The sequence below is a fragment of the Panicum virgatum genome, chromosome 3N (assembly GCF_016808335.1).
Source record: "Panicum virgatum strain AP13 chromosome 3N, P.virgatum_v5, whole genome shotgun sequence".
NCBI classification, from domain to species: Eukaryota; Viridiplantae; Streptophyta; class Magnoliopsida; order Poales; family Poaceae; genus Panicum; species Panicum virgatum.
In genome coordinates, this window is record NC_053147.1 from 61462160 (window position 1) to 61484434 (window position 22275).

At 45.2% G+C, this 22275-nt stretch overlaps 1 protein-coding gene across 1 annotated transcript; it reads right to left on the minus strand.

The window, feature by feature from the left end:
- Window positions 1–420: 420 nt before the first annotated feature.
- LOC120667976 (disease resistance protein RGA5-like) lies at window positions 421–19555 on the minus strand. Its single transcript, XM_039947944.1, has 8 exons — window positions 19406–19555; window positions 14553–15021; window positions 13814–14441; window positions 2445–2746; window positions 2335–2339; window positions 2152–2222; window positions 562–693; window positions 421–454 (listed from the first exon to the last, which is right to left on the minus strand). The coding sequence occupies exons 1-8, from the start codon at window positions 19553–19555 to the stop codon at window positions 421–423; spliced, it is 1791 nt and encodes a 596-aa protein (XP_039803878.1).
- Between the last annotated feature and the right edge of the window lie 2720 nt (window positions 19556–22275).

Sequence of the window (22275 nt, forward strand, 5' to 3'; positions counted from 1 at the left end):
ACTCCTTCAGACAATGGAATCCGTCACTGCTTATAATGACCCCTCCTTTAGGCTTTACTGCACTTGAGGATATCCAGAGAAATAACAGACTCTGCAGGTCTCCAAGGGGTCCGAAATGATTCCTCATCCACTGGACTAAGATATATGTCTAGGTAATTGAGGTAATGCAGTGACTCCATCCAGTTCGGGATTCCGGGGAAAGAGTAATCTATGGACATATCAAATTTCTGTAGGTGGCGCGGAGGAGGGGACCAAGAATCCTGTAGGAAATCAAGGGAGCACCTATGGCAACTCTGGATTTGTATTGAGCGAAGATTGAGCATCCCTGATTTGCAGAGGGATGTGACCAAATTTTCTGTATAGGTTTTCATTGCATAATTTGTGTCAATGATGCACCAATTTAGCCCAAGAATTCTTAGATTAGTTAAACTGCTCAGTTCCAGCAAAGAAGATACTGATGTATGACAATTTATTTCAATCTCTGATAATTCCCGTAGTGCTTGCATATTTTCAATTATTCCTTCAGGCAATTCTAAACTGTTAACCAATAAGCATGTTAACCGTTGTAGGAGAACAATTCTTTCTGGCAATCTTTGAATCCTTGTCCATCTCAAATCTAAGGTCTGCAAATTTTTTAGTTCTCCTATATGTTCAGGAAGTGCAATAATTCTTCTTGAATTGTGTCGCAGGTACCTGAAATGAGAATTAAAGCTTATCTATGTGCTTAAGATAATTGTATTCCAACACCTCTCTATTTTCTAGATCTAACACTCTCAAGAGTTGAAAGTTGAGTCTTTTACGCCTATACCATTACAAAAGTTCATGGTTACACACATACTATTAAAAAGTACGTGTGTAGCATCGCGCGAACTTTTGTTTACCATTGTGCCATTTTGGATGGAACATTGCCTAACGGTGACTAACGGAGATATGTAAAGACCATTTTACCCTCATATTACTCAGAAGATGGGCAAGACAGGGAGGAACACGGCCGCTGCCAGCGGCGCCCTGCGCCCTGCCCGCGGCGGCGGCAGCCTGCGCCCAGGGCCTGCCTGCGGCGGCCTGGGCCCTGCCCGCGGCGGCGCTCTGCGCCCGCAGTGGATCGAGGGCGCCGAGGAATGGACAGCGGCTGGGCATGCGCGGCGTGGCGCTCGGGCGTGGCCATGCACGGCCGCGGCGGAGGGGCGAGGCGAGGGGGCCAGCCAAATTTAGGCTCCTGGCGGAGCGGCGACGGAGGCCACCGCCGCCCCCGATCTATATCTACACCGGGGCCCCTCCCCGGTTGCAAAAATAGGAGGGTCGGCTAGTGGGCGGGCGGCGGCGCGCGGTGGGCGGAGGCCGGCCGGCCGGCCGCCGGGGAGGAGCTTGCAGCTGCAGCACGCACCCTTGAATCTCCCTGCCTTCGATCATCTCTGCTCGATCGGTTCTCGAGACCACGCCCGGGCCACAATTGGAGTCTTTCATTGCACGCCGCCTAGCCCCGATCCATGCCTGAGCCTGCCCCTGCCGCCGCCGTGCTGCCGCCGACGTCGTCGCTGGGCTGCTGCGACGGCTGCTACTGACTGATCGCTCTGGATGTAGCTAGGTACCTCTCCACTGACATGCTGTTCTAACTTCTAACAAGCCAAAAACACAAGCGAAGGTATGGGTGTCAACTCACGTCTCACGATCTTGTTGCTGTGTGTGGATTGTGTGATCTGATCGCGTGGCCTTGTATGCGTGCATGGAAAATGCGAGGCAGCTAGCCGCCCGGCGCCACCGGCCGGCACTGGCGCCAGAGGCAACCACCGCTCGTTAGCAAGCCCAGGATGGCAATCGCGGTCGGCCACTTCCACGACGTCGATCCCGGATCCCCCGATGTGCGGGGCCGGCACTGCCGCCTCCACTCCGTCGCGCAGCTCGACAGCCCGCTGCTCGACAGGGACTACCGGGAGCACAGCAACGCCGCCGCCGGAGCGGCCCACACCGGCCTGTCCCCGCGGCGCCGGAGCCAGTCCTCCCCGTGCTTCATGACCGTCGCGCCGGGAGCCGGCACCTGTGCCAGGCGGCCGTCGAGACCGTGCTCCGCGGCCGCGGCATCCGCTCGCTCCCGGAGCTCGACGGCGGCCTCTCTGCAGCCGACCTCACGCCTCCCCGGAGCCCTCATGCGACCTCGGGCTGTGCCTCAGCCACGGGTCCCCGCCGGCGGCCGGGGAGCGGCGGCCCAGCACGCCGTCGATGACCTGTGTACCAGAGAGACGCAGGAAACAGAGAGAGAGAGAGGGGCAAAGGCAAGATGATCAATTCTATACATGGGTCCCACTTGTCAGAACAAATAAACCGTTAAGTTCTAACAGAAACTGGACGCAATGGTACACAGGTAAATGAAAGTTCGCATGATGGTGCACAGGTATCTCCGAACTTTTTAATGATATGTACGTAACTATGAACTTTTGTAATGGTACAGGCGTAAAAGACTCTTGAAGAGTTGGAAATGCAAGGCATATTCTCAAAATGTCCAAAGATAGTGAGAGATCGGACATTAGAAACGATCATATTTGTTGGCACGATAATATGATCTCGGGCATAATAGTTGAGGGATAGCCGACGAACCTTAACTTGTGGCATCAACTTGTGATTTTGGTCACCACATTCGGTTACAAAGTTTTCCTCAACTGATTTGGATATGATGAGGTCAAGAATCATACCATGGACACGACAAGCATCAGCTCGACCATCGTACTGAATTCCAACTGGCTGAATCATGCTATGTTGGAGAAGGGCTTATTAGTGCCGGTCACAGAACGTGCTAGTGCCGGTCCCTGTAACCGGCACTAAATGGCCGGCACTAACGTGATAACACGTTAGTGCCGGCTACTCTGACCGGTACCAACGTGCGCGGCCACGAGCGGTCTCAGGCATCCACTTTAGTACCGGCTGGTATAACTGGCCGGCACTAAATGTTTTTCTCTTTTTTTTTCTTTTTGTTTTTATACATATTGCTATGCGTATTTGTATCGTATTAGGACCATAGTGCAGACTAATATTAGGACCGTATTAGTACCATATTGCACACTAATATTAGGACCGTATTATTAACTTATTGCATACTAATATTAGGATTGCATCACACTAATATAATATTATATATATATAATATATATGTACATATATATAGAGTTCATATATGGAACACTTAGGAGTTCAAAAGTATTTGAGATATTACAAATTATTAAGCATCAACTATAGTAAAGTATCAGCTTCCTCGTCGTCGGATCTTCTTTGGCGACGCTTGTACGGAGATCGCCATGAAATTCGCCCTTAGAATTTATGACTTCATCGAGCAGGAATCCGCACATAGCTCCTTGAATTGCCCTGACCCGAGCCATTTCAATGAGTTCTTCTTTCATCCTCAAACGCTGTCACATTTTCAAATAAAAACATGAGAATGAAAAATAATGAATTAAAATAATGAGCAGATATGATTGTGGTCACGTACATTGAATGTCTCCGGTGTCATTTGTCCTTTTTCACTTGCATACATGTCGATCCACTCGCATACGTAGTATCCACATAAGTTGTTTTCTTGCTCCTGTCTCAAACACTATGGGCAAATGTGGGCTACGATATAGAATTTTCCTGATGTTTATTACGAATGACACTAGTAGCGAGAATATATTCATACCGAAAATTCAGTCAGCCAACGAAGAGGCTCGATTTCACCTTTCAAGCCTATGTGTTTGCGGAGGTAGCGAGTCCATCCAATATTTATCAGGTCGATAAGGTCTTGGTACTTTGATTTATTTTGCCTTAACGAGTCGAACACACAGACCTTGTGCTCCTCAATCATAATACAAACCAATATCCAATGGAAACTGTGCATATACATACATATAACCAATTAATGTTGATTATAATAGTTATTAATTAGTATTATTAATATGAAGGGATTGAAAAAGAGGCAAACAAAGGACGACTCACTGATGATTGTATGGCAAGAGAATGAAGGGACACATGCTATTCTTACGCAATCCCCTGTATATAACATCGACTACGTCTTCAGGCTTGCGCGCTACCGATTCCTCGTGTATAACATTGGGGTCCAAGAAGCCGACGTTATGGAAGTTCTTCTTTCGGCAAATTTGAATTTTTGACCTACGGGAAACAACAAAAGCAGGGATCAGTCAACACACAAGACTAAAATAATGAAACGAGAGAAAATACTTACATGCATCGTACACTCATGAGGCACTTGTGAAGGGCATCTTGATGGTATAAATCGTAAAGTGCTGCAAACTCGACATATACATCATCCGCCCCCCGCCAGAAATGCTCATCTTTAATCCGAGCTGGGAATATCTCTAATCCTTTAGCTTTAGATTGCACGGCCTACCATTTGTGTAATTCGGCCATTCTCGTTGGTAGGAAACTTAGCAACTCTGGCCATATCAAAGGTTCACCAAGTACAAACTTTTTCTTGCCGCGGGCATTCTGTAGGGCCTCCCCAAGCAATGGAGCCCTTGTTAGATCAGTTTGCAATATCATCCCAGCCATAGTCAACGGATCCCTTGATACATCGGGACATTCTTCACGCGACACTATCAATGGAGGGATCGATTGTTTGGACTGCTCTCCGAGCTGGGGAACGGTCTTTGCATTAATCTGCCGATTCTTGGGGTTGCTGTAGCACTTTCTGATCTGCCGATCATAATCCGATTCCCTTTCTTTCTCCTTGGTGGGATCTTTAATGAATTGTTTCATGAACTTTGCCTTTACAACCGGATCTATTTCTGGCTTCTTGTTCGCAGCCTCCCTCTGTAGCTTGCGCTTAAGCAAGAAGGTTTGAAATGATTCTTCTGCCTCTTCCTCTTCTGGAGCCTTCGCTTTCTTCTTTCTTTGCCGCTTATGAGAAGGCTGGACCGAAGGTACCGTGTATGCCCTCTGTCGCTGACTTTGATTCTGTTGTGCGGCTGGTGATGATGACGGACTGGGCTAGCTTTGTGCGGCTGGTGATTGCGGATCCATGCTGGGGTCCCTTGCAGGCGGTGGAGAAGGTGGACCAACACTAGGATTCCTGTTAGCTGGCGTTGGTGATCTTTGCCTTGAGCACCGAGTGGAATCTGTGGCTGCTTGCACCAATCTTATGTCGCGCTTTGGCCAAGCGATCCATGTGTGTACGGCATGTTGTAGTTCTGTTTCTTCAGGACCTATAGGGATTGGGAGGTCCATGTCTTCCCAGTGTTTATCAGTAATTCGGTCAACAAAGACTCTGGCGAATCCTTCAGGAATCGGCTGGCAATGTATTGTCCCGCCTTCTTCTTGGACTTCCGCATAACCCTCAGCACAAACTTTGAGCTTTTTCCCATAAAGAACCATAAGCTCACATTGGGTCCTAACGGTGATGTCGTCAATGGGGTCCCTCGGCCTGTCAGCACCCAAATTAGGGTGCTCCGTGGAAGCAATACTGCTACGACGCTGAGAGGGGGGGGGGGGTTGATCTCCACATTGGCAGCTGGTTGGTCCGAGTGTTGCCGAACTGTTGCCTCAAGTGACATTATCTGGTTTTTTAGGCTACGGATCTTCTCTGCCACTACTACCTTGCTTCTGCATCGGCTTCGGTAGGTTTCGAGATCTCCGAAAAAGCCATATTTCCATGGAACTACGCCCACGCCTCAGGTCCGTCCAGTGTGTTCCGCATTCCCAAGAGCGTAAGTTAGCTCGTCATTCTCTCTGTTGGGCTGGAAAGTTCCTTCTTCAGTACGCCTCATTGCGTCGTCGAGTCTTTGGGCAGCCTCTCTTAGTACGTCGCTAGTCACAAATATTCCAGTGTCGGGGTCTAGTGTGCCTCCATGAGAATAGAAGTAATACCTTGCTCGTTTGGGCGAACTCAAGGTCTGCGGTACGATTCCTTTTGCAATTAAATCATTTTCCATGCAGCCTCTCTTATAACCTCCAGGCCCAAGTTTATGGAAGTTTGTCTTTTTGCTAGCATTAATTTTGCCTTGAATCGAGGCTGCCATGCTATCACCATTGTGCTTGTAGTTCACGAATTCATTCCACCACTCTCGTTGCTTCTTTCAGACTTTATCAAAATCTGGTGTAAGGCCCTTGTTGACAAAGTTTGCCACCAATTTTTTCTTGAACGAGCCGAACTGAATTGCCATCTTCTTAAATGCCCATCCCTTTACTTTGTCAGCTTTGCCTGGGGGAAAGTTGAAGTGCAATGACATCTCTTTCCATAACAAATCTTTCTCTGAATCTGGCACGATATCTTCAGGTCGATCAGAGACTTTATTTCTCTTCTAAAGATTGTACTTTATGGGGACGCTTTCCCTAACAAGATACCCCAATTGATTTACAAATGTCGTCTTAATTTGACCAGGGGCTAGTGGCTCGCCGGTTGCTTCGTCGATCTCCGTGATGGTCGTACATCCTACCATCTTCCTCTTGGAGCCTCGTTTCTGTTTAGGCTTTGTCGATCCTGATGCCTGAAAGAATATCTAAAAATTAATACAAGTTGTGCACACGTATATATAAATTCTAATCACATATATATTGACAAATCTTTTATACCTCAGCTTCGTCGAGATTTTCTTCTTCCTCCCCATTAGTATCTTCATCCTCGTCGCCATGATAATGCAAGTTTAAAAATTGGGTGCCATCATTCTCGGCCTCATCAAACTCGGTATCACCACGAATGAGCTCGTGCATTAAGTCGTCTTGGATGTCCGTAGGATTCATTTCCACTGTCACATTAGTTAGCTAATTAATATAAATCAATACTACCTCCATCTCAAAATACAACTTAGACTTCATCAGAGTCAAATATTTCCACGTATGATGTATATCTCATATGTATATCTCATTGGTGCGAATTCAGAAGCAAATACCAATGTACTAAAACAAAGAAAAAAGTAATCTAAAGGATGCAAATATTTTTATTGGAATTTGCAATGGTGGATGGAGTGGCAGATTTTATCTTCTCCTGACTAAGCATAAGTTTTCAGGTTTTGTATTTGGAATAGACAAATATGTAGTTAGAACTTATAAATGACAAACTAGAATTTCTATCACCTGGTTATTTGATGATAAAGTCTTCTACTCATAATTCAAGTGAATCTGTAGTTACACAAAAATTATGCTTGAGTGAACTCACAAAGCCATATGTAACATATACCTGAGTGAGGAGACGACGAGGTCGGGGCGCGTCAAGGGCAGCCGGGGCGGCCGGGACGGCGGGGGCAGGGCGCGCAGCGTCGGCGGGGGATGTCGAGGCTGGCAGGCGTACTAATTCAAAGTGCTGCAAGTTGCTGATAGGAAGGTTATTGAGAATGAGAGACCTTCAGGTGATCTCAAATGACAGTCATTCGCTGACTTTATTTATTTATCGAGATGCATCCAGTTGACTGAAAATAGATGGAACTAGTTGACGCCAATAAAGAGCAGTCTTATCAACAATAGTGCGCAGATAACCATTTACTAGTGACAAAAAATATACATAATTGTATTAATGAAACAATCAGGCTTGGTAATATGCAAGGTTAAATAATGAAGTGATATAAAAAAACTTCAGATATGTATACAAGCATAAGAGATGCATCATACCATGTGATATCAAAAACTCTGAGAAAATTCAGAAAGATATTCTCACCTAAATAGATAGGGCACTGGATCTCCTTCCGTATCTCTGCTAATTTCACTAGCATAAACCTGAGAGGGGAAATATTTCAGATAAGCTTCGACCATCTAAAACATCAAATCTTTTGAAGTCCATGAACCTGAACGATGATCTTAAATCTATGCAGTGCAGTGAGATGCAGGTAAAATAAATGGATTGAAACAACAAAAAAAGATATAGCTATTGTATATGATACTACACACAAAGATCAAACATTTGAGCATACTTGAGCATTCAACTACTCAAGAGGTATGAGTTCTGTAATAGTCATAGTAAAGACTACCTGACAGTCTGTGATGAATCTATTGACTGGAGACATCTAACAAATAAAAAAGGAATACCAAAATTGGTCTCGACGCTGAAACCGATCTGTAGTATATCTCACATCTTATGAATTTCTAAAGTACGTGCATTGCTGACTGACTGGGAAACATGATTTGCATTTCTCACAAAGAATCATGCATGTATGGGGAGGGTGGAATCACATGGAAAAAGAAATCCTCTACATGTATGGGCGGCGCGGGCAAGGACGGCGAGGTCGAGGCGGCGGGCCGGGGATGGCGGGGGACCACCTCGAGGGGACGGCGGGGGAGGACTCAAGGGCCGGGGACGGCCGATGGCGACGAGGTCGGGGCGGCGGGGGAGGGGGGGCCTGCGTCGGGGCGGCCGCCGGGGACGAGGCGCCGGCGCGGCAGGGGATGCGAGGACGACGACCTCGAGAGGGGACGACGACCTCAAAGGCCAGGGACACCCGAGGACGACGAGTCGGGGCAGCGGGGGAAGGCGTCGCGTCGGGGCGGAGGCCGGTGCCGGCGCGGCGCGGGGGATGCGAGGATGACGAGGCGTGCGGCAGCGCGGGCCAAGATGACGACGCGACGCGCGGGAGCTCGCGGGGCAATGGCCAGCCGGGGACCCTCGCGCGGCCGGGGACGGCGGCTACGGCGGCGCAAGCGGGCGAGCGCGGGAGCAGGGGCGCGCGCAGCCCGGACGTCGATCTGAAATTGGAGAGCTGTGGGAGAGAAGGAAGGGGATTTTTTTGGGGGGGGGGGGGGGGGGGTTAGTGCCGGCTGGCCTTATCAGCCGGCACTAACCTGCCTTCCGTGATGTCAACGCTGCCATGTTAGTGCCGGTTGGTTGCCGGCACTAACGTGTTTCATCCGGCGGGAACCAAAAAATTGCCTGTCAATTCCCTTTTACAATAAATTTTATTATTGATTAATTCCTTCATAATAGGCTTACTAATTAGAATAATACAGACAACATTTATATCTTAATTTTTTTAGCATATTATTAAATATATCAACACAATATTAATAGTAATTGAAGTAAATTAACGAATATGCAATCATTATCAATTTTGTGTAGCTTATAGGGTTTATATGTGTTTATGTTTCTGTTATTCGTAATAAATCGAAAACATTTCATTTTGATCCATACAAAAATATTCAAAAAACCTTTCAATACTAGCCTATACAATGATGTAATCAATTTGCATATTACTTGATTATTTGTTTGAAATTTAATGTTTCAATGCTTCTAGTAATGCAAAATTTGTGAACGTAAATAATATTTATACCATGCAAAAATATAATATTATCTGAAGATGATATTGTGTCCTAATTGGACAAATAGTATCGAGAATTGAGATAAATACGATGCGGTGCGTTACATTACATCACTGAATGAGAAAATACAATATATAACTTATATAAAACTACTACTCATTATCATTATGTACTGGAACATTGATAATCTTCCTTTTGACGAAAGTGCCTTGAGCGTGATCACGGCGTAAGTAAGGTGTGTCCTCTTTGGATAAGAGGATGCTAGGGTCAACGTCAACTGAGAATGGTGGAAGGTCATCAATCTGGTCATAATCTTCCGAATTGTCCGAAATATCCTCAACTCCAACAACTTTTCTTTTTCCTGGAAGAACTATGTGCTGTTTCGGCTCATTTCCAGCCTTGTCTGCTTCATGCGTCTTATTCGACTTCTTTTTCGGTTTGCTCGACATGTCCTTCACATAGAACACTTGTGTCACATCCTTGGCTAGAATGAATGGTTCATCTTTATATCCAAATTTTTTAAAGTCAACTATGGTCATCCCATACCGGTCCTTCGTTACGCCTCCTCCAGCCACCCATTCGCAACGAAACAGAGGGACAACTATGGGTCCATATTCAAGTTCCCATATCTCCTCTATGACACCATAGTAGTTGTTCTTTTCTCCATTACTGTTTAGTATACACATACGGACACCACTGTTTTGGTTGGTGCTTTTTTTGTCTTGAGCTCTCGTGTAAAATGTATACCCATTGATTTCGTACCCTTGGTATTGCTGGACGGTGATTGATGGTCCCCTAGCAAGCCGTTGAAGTTCTTGATCAACTGTGTTGTTGCCCAATAATTTTTGTCTGAACCAGCCATCAAAAGTTTTTATATGTTGGCGTGTAATCCAAGCAAGATTCTTCTGTGGATTTTTGAACTGTATAATATTCATGTGCTCGTCAATATATAGAGCCACATTGGATGAATTCTGAAGAACCGTGAAGTTCGCTTGGCTGAATTCACTACAAGGGATATTCACATTACATTTCTTTCCTAGTGTGCCTTTTCCCTTTAGTCGCCCCTCATGGTGTGACACGGGGAGCCCAATCGGATTGAGATCAGGAAGATAGTCAACGCAAAACTCAATGACCTCCTCTGTTCCATATCCCTTAGCAATGATCCTTCTGGGCGAGAATGTTTACGCACGTACTTCTTCAATACTGCCATGAACCTCTCGAAAGGGATCATATTGTGTAGAAAAACAGGACCCAGGATAGTTATTTCTGTCACAATATGAACTAGAAGGTGTGTCATAATGTTGAAGAAGGAAGGTGGGAAGACCATCTCGAAGCTGACAAGACATTCGACAATGTCTTTCTGTAGCTTTATTAGATTATTTGGATTAATTGCTTTCTGCAAAATTTCATTCATGAATGCACAAAGCTTTACAACTGCCAATCCCACATTTTTCCGGAAGAACACCCCTTAGTATAACTGGAAGTAATTGTGTCATCAGGACGTGGTAGTCATGGGACTTCAAGTTTTGAATTTTCTTCTCTTTCACATTTATTATGCCCTGTATATTTGAGGAGTACCCAGACGGGACCTTGATACTGTTCAAGCAATCGAACATACTTTCCTTCTCCTCTTTGCTCAGATTATAGCTGGCAGGTTTTAAATAGTGGCATCCTTTGTCTCTCTTCTCGGGTTGCAAGCCTTGTCATCCAGCTAGCTGCTGCATGTCGTGCCTTAATTCCAATGTGTCTTTTGACTTACCTTACACTCCCAGGAAGCCTATTAGGTTCACGCAAATATTCTTCGATAGATGCATCACATCAATTGCGTTGCAAACATGTAAGACTTGCCAATAAGGTAGGTTCCATAATATAGACTTCTTCTTCCACATTGGAACATGTCCTTGGTCATCCTTGGGAACAAGTTGGCTACCAGGACCCTTTCCAAATACTACCTTCACATCCTTGATCATCGAGAACACACGCTTTCCATTACGGAACAGAGGCTTAGGACGAGTTTCGATCTCTCCTTTGAAATGCTTCCCTTCGGTTCTTAGGGGGTGATCGGTAGGAAGGAATCGGCGATGGCCCATGTATACACACTTCTTATAGTGTTTCAAATAAATGCTATCGGTCTCATCATAACAGTGGGTGCAGGCCATGTATCCCATGTTCGACTGTCCCGAAAGTTTTGCAAGTGCAGGCCAATCATTGATGCATACAAAAAGCAAAGCTTGGAGGTTGAAGGACTCCTGTTTATGCTCATCCCACACACGTACACCTTCTTCTTTCCAGAGTAGTAAGAGATCATCCATCAAGGGTTGCAGGAACACATCAATGTCGTTGCCAGGTTCTTTTGGCCCTTCTATAAGCACCGGCATCATGATGAACTTACGCTTCAGGCACAACCAAGGAGGAAGGTTGAACATACATAGGGTCACGGGCCATGTACTATGAGCGCTGCCAAACTCACCGTACGGATTCATTCCATCCGCACTTAGAGCAAATCTTATATTCCTTGCTTTGTTGTCAAATTGAGGATACTCTCGGTTAAGGTTTCTCCACTGGGACCCATCTGCTGGGTGTCTGATCATGTGATCCTCCTTACGGTCTTCTTTGTGCCACCGCATCAACTTAGCATTATTCTTGTTTTTGAAAAAGCACTTCAGACGTGGTATTATAGGAAAGTACCACACCAACTTTGCAGGAACTCTATTCTTTACCGGCTGCCCATCAACATCACCTGGATCATCTCGCCTGATCTTATACCGCAATGCGCTGCAAACAGGACAAGCTTCCAAGTTCTCGTATTCGCCGCGATACAGGATGCAGTCGTTAGGACATGCGTGAATCTTTTGCACGTCCAATCCAAGAGGGCAAACCATCTTTTTAGCTTCGTATGTTGTTGACGGCAGTTCATTACCCTCAGGAAGCATGTTCTTTACAATCTTTAATAGCTCACCAAATCTCTTATCGGTGACACCATTAGTTGCCTTCCATTTCAGCATCTCCAGTGTGGTACCCAACTTCTTCTGCTCCGGTTTGCAACTAGGGAACAACGGCCTTTTGTGATCCTCCAACATCTTCTCGAACTTTAATGCCTCCTTCACAGTCTCACTATCTTTCTGTGCATCAAGCAACGCCTGACCTAGCTCGTCAAGTGGCTCCTCTTGTGCAACATTTGCTTCACCCTCGTCCATTGGTTCATCTTGAAAGCCACCTGCTTCATGAACCCATGCCCAATCTGGAAGATTGTTATCACCATCGTCATTTTCTTCATTATCTTCCATCATAACTCCAACTTCGCCGTGCTTGGTCCAAAGGCTATAGTTACTCATGAAACCATTTAAGGCTAGGTGATTCCGTAGAGTATCTCTTTTCTGGAATTCCTTTTTATTTTCGCAAACACTGCATGACCCTTTGGCGACCTATTTGCCATTGCCACCTTGGGAAAAGAATCTAAACCCTGAATCCACGCCGAGGTGCTCCGGCTTCCGTGCATCCATTGCCGGTTCATCTATAATTAATTACCGTACAATTGGCATAATTTTCGCTAAAAGAACGTACACAATTAAATGTCTCAACATCCAACACAAATTATCCAAAGAAACTAGAATATGCAAACTATCGGCGAAACTTATTTCTTGTGGAACTTATGTACAAATTAAAAAAATCATGCTCATTATCCCTAAAAACAAGTTACTATGAAGTAAGTCGAAAAAAAATTGTAAATGTGTCAAAGGGCACATATCTAGTAAACCTAAAGTAAATAGCAAAATAAATTGGCACAATAACATATACACATGTCACCATGAAATAATTCGAAAAAATCATTCTAAATGTGTGATAGTCAAACTATATAGTAAACATTCTCTAAAAAATAACAAATAATTCTACCTTGCTCAAATTAATGAACAAATTGATAAATCATGCTCATTTTCCCTCATCCTTAAAATCCTTAAAATTTTATATAATAACATATACACATGTCCCCGTGAAATAATTTAAAAAAAAATACTCTAAATGTGTCATAGTCAAACTATCTAGTAAACCTTCTCTAAAAAGCAACAAATCAATTCTACTTTGCTCAAATTAATGAATAAATCGGAAAATTATGCTCATTTTTCCTCAATCTTAAAATCACTATTTTCTTTATCTAGAAAGCATTAAACGAAAGAATAAACACCGTAAAAGAAGAGTGGAAGAAGCTGCTAACCTTTGGTGCACTTGGATGGGTGGAATCCTCACAAATTTTGGAGAAAATGGGCAGCACCTCCTCTCTAACACGCCATGGGAGAGAGGAGAAGCTCGGCCAAATGGAGGGGTCGGGCTAGAGAAGAAGAGAAGAGCTATATACGGGGCAACTTAGTGCCGGCCAGTGGTTTGAGCCGGCACAAACTGGCGACGTTTAGTGCCGGCTGGACTGCCCAGCCGGCACTAACTTGGCTTCTGACCGTTGCCTGTAACCGTTGGGGGTGACACGTTAGTGCCGGCTCTAGATTCTAGCCGGCACTAGTGCGCCCGTCGTGTACTGTACACGCACGTTAGTACCGGCTCTTGTGTGACCGGCACTAAAGTGCTGGTACCGATGTACAGTTCTCTAGTAGTGATGCTCATATTGATTAGATCATTGAAATAGCATTCTCCTATTTCTTCCATGTCATGTCCGCCTTCTATAGTGATAAAACCTTGAGCAATCCATCTTCTTACTAATTGGTCCCTCTTGATCTCATAATCTTCAGGAAACAAACTTATATATAACAAGCATGTCTTCAAATGGTAGGGGAGATCATTGTAACTAAGCGCTAATATCTTTTTCATCTCTTCCATGTCTGTATCTTTTTCAAGTACTGAACCAATAGACTTCCATATCTTCTCCCATTCTTCTTTCGTTCTAGCTTTAGTAGCCAATAAACTAGCTATTGTAATGATTGCTAATGGCAAGCCACTGCATTTTTTCAAAATTTTATTTGAAACTTCTTTCAGATGAAGAGGGCACATATCTTCAGAGCCAAAAATTCTTTTAAAGAATAAACTCTTAGATTGAGTTGCTCCGAGCGGCTTTAGTTCATACACATGGTCATGGTGAGGAGAGCAACAATATTTGGCAACTGCGATGATGCGAGTAGTTGTCAATATGCTACTAGAACAACTGTTATCAGGAAATGCACATCTGATAGTTCTCCATGCTGATATGCTCCATATATCATCGATTACAATAAAGTACGTACCACGAATTTGCACAAGTTAAACATGTGCTGCTGAAGCTGCAGCAACTTTAATAGGCACACAAAAATTCGTTGAAAGCAAGATTGTCACAAAATGATATGTTGCATACCTCTTATCCTTGAGAAAGTGTTTTAACGTGTTGATTAGTTGCTGCTCATCCCATGCTTCGTTGCTGCCAAACTCTCGGCAACTGTACTGGCATAGTATATTCCTCAATAGCTTCTTCATGTCAGGTTTTTGTGACACTGACACAAAAGCTCTATAGTCGAATTGCCCTTCAAGCTTCTGGTATACTTCATTAGCAAGAGTAGTCTTCCAAAGCCCTCCAAATCCTACAATGGAAACCACATTCAGCTGTGCCACCGTGCCATGTCCTTCTGTTAGCATCTTGATAAGTTTGTCCCATGGGCCATCAATGCCAACAAGCCATGTTGTGTCAGTGTAAAATGCTGGCAAGCGAGGGTCTACGCTTATCCTACTCGGTCTGGGGAAAGCATCTTCAACCTTGTACCTCTGACGCCGATTGCTGGCCCCTATAACATGGACTTTGAGACACTGGATCTTCTTGGCAATCTGGGGCAAAACTGCCCGACTTAAACTGGCTTATTAAGTGCACCGAATCACTGTCAAAACAGTAATTTCTTGTAAATGCACTTAAAACAGTTTAAACCTGGTATAGTCCGTCGAGTGTGCCCGGGATGACCCGAATCATCCACGTACAACTTGAATCTCAACCGTACATCAGGATCGCTTCCACGAAGGGAGAGCATCAACAACTCTTACATTTTTAAATAAATACTGAAAGGTACGCATTATTACAAACTAGTAGTTTGAAACAAACTTAAGTGCATGTTACACCATTCTATGAGTTAAAACAAACAAGCTAGTAAGTGGTAATTAAACATAACATCTACGGCTCATACTAAGTATTTGGAGACCGGTTCCTCTTCTTAGCAGTTGTTCAGCAGACGACTGCTGCACTTCTAAAAACCACAAAAAAGAACCCTGAGTACGACTCAGCAAGACTGACCCGACTAACCAAAATAAAACCAAGTAACAAAAATCACAAGGAGTATGAGAGCTTTTTGGTGGACTTGCTGACTCGACATTTTTGCAAAAAACTTACTAACAGTAACACCTTATTTCGTGATTTTAACTCCAATTTAATAATTACTCTATGTGATAAATCATTTTCACATCAATTAGCACTAAATGTCCAACAATATTAATTTCAAGGAACACATCATCATTATGTTTCAAAACTACCATGGTCAAGCAATGATCAAGTGTATTTGTAACCGAGAATTCTAGCAATCCGGATCGATTTACATCTTGCAGGAGATACCTAATCACCAATTATGTACAGTTCCGGGGACTGTATGTAACAAACTTTCAATTAGCCGTACCCAAGGACCGAAAACAAAGTTACCCAAATCCAGAGGCGCACCCCCACATGGGACCCCACGTCTGGCCTGATCTCCAATGTGAGTTTCAGGCTACATCCCTACCTTTCTCCCACATGCCAAGCACGGGTATAAATCTTTTCCAATCCAAGAGCCAACTAACTTACCAGGCTTGCTGGTTCCCAATGGCAGTAAGCAACCAAGTGGTATAATTTGATCAAAGGTTAAAACAATGAACGGTCCTTAACCATTAATTTCAATGGACATAACTACTTCACTAGCTTATGCCCACAACTCTAAAAACAAGCCATTTCCTTTTTTAAAGTAAGAGACAGATTAACCTCAGGTATCCAAGTAACAAGGTAATTACAAAGTAACAACTAAGCATTGCTAAGCATAGGTGTATTACTAATTAAGTTTGAATAGATGGCAAAGATGTCTTACTAAACAAGGAGGGATTATGCATAAGAGAATTAGGTTGCAATCAACTCCTAGAATATGTGGTGCTTTCCATACTTCATGACATATCATTCATGCATGAACATGGCATCATTCTAATACATGCATTCATTCATGCATTATAATGACCCAATCGTCGGAGAGTGAGCCCGTTGAGCCCGGGCCCATTGTTGAGTACGTGGTTGAACCCGAGAAAAACCAAGGCAAGCAGCTAAGCATGATTCCTTTTACCTATCTAATGTGATTTAATTTAGTTATCTCATTTGAGTATTATTGGACTATATATATTATGTTATCTAAAGCATTATTGTACCTACTTTTATGCATTACCCTTCCTTGATATTGTTTATCCTTATTCTTGTCACATGTTAGATAATTAAATACCCAACTTGACTAGATGCTTAGCCATGCTTAAGGTATTTAATATCACTTGGTATAAAAGGAAAGAATGGTTAGAGTATCGCACTTACTCGGTTATCCTTGATCGCACTTGTACAACCTTGGTTATGGTGGAATGGTAGTATTGGGGTTCGAGCAGAATGGTAGGGCCTAGAGAAAGAAATCACGTGGGCATAGTCCACTTGGATCGTTTAGGGACCGTCCGTGGATGATGTTGGTTTTGAGCAACTTCTACCACACATCCAAATTAATGGTAAGGATGAGCCAATTACCTCATTTGACTTGGTCACTGATGCGCGGTTCTAGATACGTGGCCAAGAGGCTATGTAGAGAGGCTTAGGGGTGTCCCTGGTGGACCTACCTGACTCTCCACGTAATCTAGACATGATGTTCAATGATTGAGGCTTATTGGAAACGATTGATGCGAGTACCCCCTTACGGTCCTTGCGTAGTGTGGGTAAAGAAGTACACCTTGCAAGGTTTAAATCAATTCGAATTGCCTAGCTCTCGGTTATTAGTAAGCTCTTTATCCGTCGAATTCTTCATAGAAAGTTACGTTTATGTTGAAAATGATTCATACACCTTTTATGAATAATTATTTGTTCTTGTCATAATCAACTAAAACTTGTGGTGGGTTGGGCAAGATTCATTAATTTGCTAGAGAGCTAAATGTTGGTTTAAGAGCTCATGCTTATGCAATAATAACTTAACCTTAAAGCCTCATTTGAGCTCTCTTGCATGATCCTTGTTTATTTAATTGCGTAAGACTTGCGAGTACCTTTTGTACTCATCTTGCTTTTAAACTAAGTTACAGGTGAGCCGGAAGTGGTCTTTGGTCACTTTTACCCCGTCGATACCGGTGCGGGTGAGGAGTAGGCCTTTGTGGTTGTGATGGCTCATGAGTGATAGATAAAGAGCCATGAAAATAAAGTTTAGTGTCTTGTCATGTTCTCCCAAAGAACCCACAACACAGTGGATAAACGATAAACGCGCAACAAGCAATGGCATCTTGCTCAAAGGCACCATCGCAACCACAAAGGCCGACTCCTCCCCCGCACCGGAATCGGCGGGGTAAAAGTGACCAAAGACCACTTCCGGCTCACCTGCAACTTTGTTTAAAAGCAAGAAGAGTACAAAAGGTACTCACAAGTCTTACGCAATTAAATAAACAAGGACCATGCAAGAGAGCTCAAATGAGACTTTAAGGTTAAGTTATTATTGCATAAGCATGAACTCTTAAACCAACATTTAGCTCTCTAGCAAAATTAATTAATCTTGCCCAACCCACCACAAGTTTTAATTGATTACAACAAGAACAAATAATTATTCATAAAAGATGTCATGAACCAATTCCAACATAAACGAAACTTTCTACGAAGAATTCGACGGATAAAGAGTTTGCTAATAACTGAAAGCGCAGCAATTCGAATTGATTTAAACCTTGCAACGGTGTACTTCTTTACCCACACGATGCAAGAACCATGCGGCTCACCCAACCGACCAAGTTGGATAAGAAGGTATTCGTATCAACCATTCCCAACAAGCCTCAATCATTGAACATCACGCCTAGATTACGCATAAAGTCACCTAGGTGCATCGGGGATACCCCTACGCCTCTCTACGTGGCCCCTTGGCCACGTATCTAGGACCGCATATCAATGACCAAGTCAAATGAGGTAATTGGCACATCCTTACCATTAATTTGGATATGTTGTAGCACGTGAAGTTGCTCAAAACCAACGCCATCCACGGACGTTCCTTAAACAGTCCAAGCGGACTATGCCCACGTGATTTCTTTCTCTAGGCCCTACCATTCTGCTCGAACCTCAATACTACCATTCCACCATAACCAAGGTTGTACAAGTGTGATCAAGGATAACCGAGTAAGTGCAATTACTCTAAACCATTCTTTCTTTTATACCAAGTGATATAAAATACTTTAAGCATGGCTAAGCATCTAGTCATGTTGGGTATGTAATTACTAACATGTGACAAGGATAAGGATAAACAATATCAAGGAAGGGTAATGCATAAAAGTAGGTACAAGAATGCAATAGATAACATAATATATATAATCCAATAATACCCAAATGAGATAACTAAATTAAATCAAATTAGATAGGTACAAGGGATCATGCTTAGCTGCTTGTCTTGGATTTCCTTGGGCTCAACCACGTCCGCAACATCGAGCTCGGGGTCAACAACTACGATGGGTTCAACCAGTTCGCTCTCCGACGGTTCAATCACTATAATGCATGAATTAGAATGATGCTATGTTCGTGCATAAATGATATGATACGAGTGTAGATTTCCCTTTGATTCCGTTTGGCAATATATTTTTATTTGCATTTGTCTAAAATTAGGTAGAGCAAGGTATATAAAGGGTATAGTATATATAAGCAAATATAGGGAAATTGTTAGATATATAGAGGTATTTGTGCTTGTATTGTGTTTCTTGTAACCCAATCCTATACGACCTATATAATGAAAGATCACCCCCCCTTCCTAGGGTGTGTGGTGTTTGCCAATTCTCTACATGGTATCACGAGTCCGGGCCCTCCCCTTGCCCAGCCGTGCACCCTCTCCCTTCCGCTGCCCTAGCCGCTGTCCAGGGGCCTCCTCCCCATCGGCGCCACCTACCCTCCCCTTCCCTGCACCCTCCTTGGGCACCCAGCACCTCTCCCCTGTGCACTAACCCTACGGCACCTCCCTCCTCTTCCCTGTGCCCTCCTGGGCGCCCACCACACCAGCTGTCGTCCTTGCTGCATGGTCCAGATTGCATCTGCAATCATGTCGAACTCCTCTGTGACATCAGCGGCGTCTTTTCCCTCCTCTGGCACCCCCATCATGCCCTCCACTTCGGATGCATCGGCAGGCGCCCTCTTCCTCCACCCCTATGCTATGATCAACGTCAAGGCCCATGTTCCCATCGAACTGGAACTGCACAGCGCCTACTACGGCAAGTGGTCGGCCTTCTTCAAGGCGATGTGTGGCAAGTTCGGGCTTCTTCACCACATCGACGGCTCCATCCCCCTCGCCGCACTGATCCTGCTTGGGAGCAGATTGACTGCTGCGTCCGCACGTGGCTCTACGGCTCCGTCTCTTAAGATGTTCTTGACTTCACCATGGCCGAAGATCAGATGGCACGGCATCTCTAGGTTGCCATCTCCAACAAGTTTCAGGCCAACTAGGCTCTCCGCGCCATCTTCCTGAGCGGGGATTTCCACTCCATGACTCAGGGTGATCTTTATGTCATGGATTTTGGCAAGAAGATGAAGCTAGCCGCCGACGTCCTGCGCGAGGTTGGTCATCCTGTGACCGAGCCTACCCTGGTGCTGAATTTGATCCGTGGCATTCAACCCAAATTCAACAACACCATGGATATCACCTTTGATGAGGCCCTCAATCAGTTTGCCCTCAAGGAGCTGCGCATAGCCAACGAGGCAAAGGTACTATCCTCCACAGCGTTGGTCGCCGCCACCATGGGCTGCGGATCTTCCTGCCGCTCATCCTCTTCCGCTGCACCGCCGCAGCAGCAGCAACCGCAGTAAAAACACCCTCAACTGCCGCAGCAATAGCAGCAGCAGCGCCGGCGCAGGAAGAAGGGCGGCAATGGCGGTGGCGGTGCCCCCCAGCAGCAGCAGTTCCGCGGGCCTACTCCTACCGGCCTGTGGTTCTGCTTCTCTCCATGGGGCGCTCCCGGCGGTCAAGGCGGGTCCTCCGGTGGTGGTGGCGCACACTGGCGCGGTCAGGGCTTGCTGGGACCTGCTCCTCAGCAGGCCTACACAGCCTTTGCCCCCCTACAGTTCTCCACCCCACCCAGCAGTAGCAGTACCAGCAGCCCCCACAAACATGGGACCAGGTGGGTCTCATTGCAGCACTGCAGTAGATGCAACTGCAGGGCTCTTCTCCATGGGTGATGGACTCAGGCGCCTCCACCCACATGCACTCCTTGGATGGTATACTTCTCTCTCGCTCACCTGCTTCGCATGTTTCTATTTTGGTAGGCAATGGTTCACATATTCCTGTAACGTCTAGAGGTCATTTTGTCCTAGCCACCGCTACATCAAATTTTGCCCTTAATAATGTTCTCATTGTTCCCTCTATCGTTCGCAATCTCCTATCTGTTCGCAATTCACCGTGACAACAGCTGCTCGATAGAATTTGATGCCTTCAGTTTTTCTGTGAAGGACCTCAGGACGCGGTGCGTGATTCTTCGCTACAATAGTGATGGCGACCTATGCACCATATCCGCTACCACTCCCAGCACCGCCAAGCCCTCCTTGATGCATCGTTGTCGCTGTGGCATCAGCGTCTTGGTTACCCGGGGTCTGCTGCTATTGTTAGCCTTAGAAATAGTCATTCTATAGCTTGTAATAAATTAGACAACTCTCTTTGTCATGCCTGTCAGCTTGGCAAACATACTCATCTCCCTTTTGCTACTTCCACTTCACACATTGTTTCTCCCTTTGAGATTGTTCATTGTGATGTTTGGACGTCTCCCGTTCCTAGCATATCAGGCTACTCGTATTATTTGGTTTTGCTGGATGATTTCTCCCACTTTTGCTGGACTTTCCCTCTCCATTGAAAGTCTGATGTGAACGGTCACTTAGTTGATTTCATTGCCTACGCTCGTACACATTTTGGCCTTCATGTTAAATGCTTTCAGGCTGATAATGGAACTGAGTTTGTCAACAAGTCCACCATAACTCACCTAGCAGCTCATGGGATCTTGTTTCGACTCTCTTGCCCTTACACCTCACCCCAGAATGGCAAGGCCGAGCGTGTTCTTCGTACTCTTAATAACTCCGTGCGCACCCTCCTCATTCATGCATCCATGCCCCCCTACTGGGCTGAGGCCCTTGCAGTAGCCACATATTTGCTAAATCTTTGTCCTTCGTCGTCCATTGGTGGAGAAGTCCCGTATACGCGCCTCCATCATACTCCTCCCTCCTACGATCATTTACACATCTTCAGGTGCCTTTGCTACCCCAACCTACAGTCTACTTCCCACACAAGCTAGCTCCTCGCTCGACTGCTTGCGTCTTTGTGGGGTATCCATCTTCTCACAAAGGGTATCGCTACCTTGATCTCTCTACTAGGTGCATCATCATCTCACGCCATGTCGTATTTGATGAATTTTCCTTTCCCTTTGCTTGGGATCCTCCTGTGCCTCAGTCCTCTCTGGATTTCCTCCTCGATGACGTTTCGGATATTGTCCATTGTCCTACTAACCATGCGATAGGTTCGACGCGTCTGAGTTCTACACCTACAGCGGTAGCTCCATCCTCCATGGATGTTGAGCAGCTGCTCCCTGCTACCAATCCGGGCGGGCGTGGTCTTGTGCCCCCGTCAGGACCTGCTTCGACTATGGGCGGGCGTCTTCCTGTTGGCGCCCCTATGCAGGCTGCACCTGCGCCTGCTACTGTACCAGCGCCTCCACCTCTTGCTGCTGCACCAGCGCCTGCTGCTGCACTAGCACCTGCTGCTGCAGGACCTGCTTCTCGGGCTGGTCGCTTCGGCACTGTCTACAGTCATCGTCCCGTCAATGGTCCCCTCCCCGTTC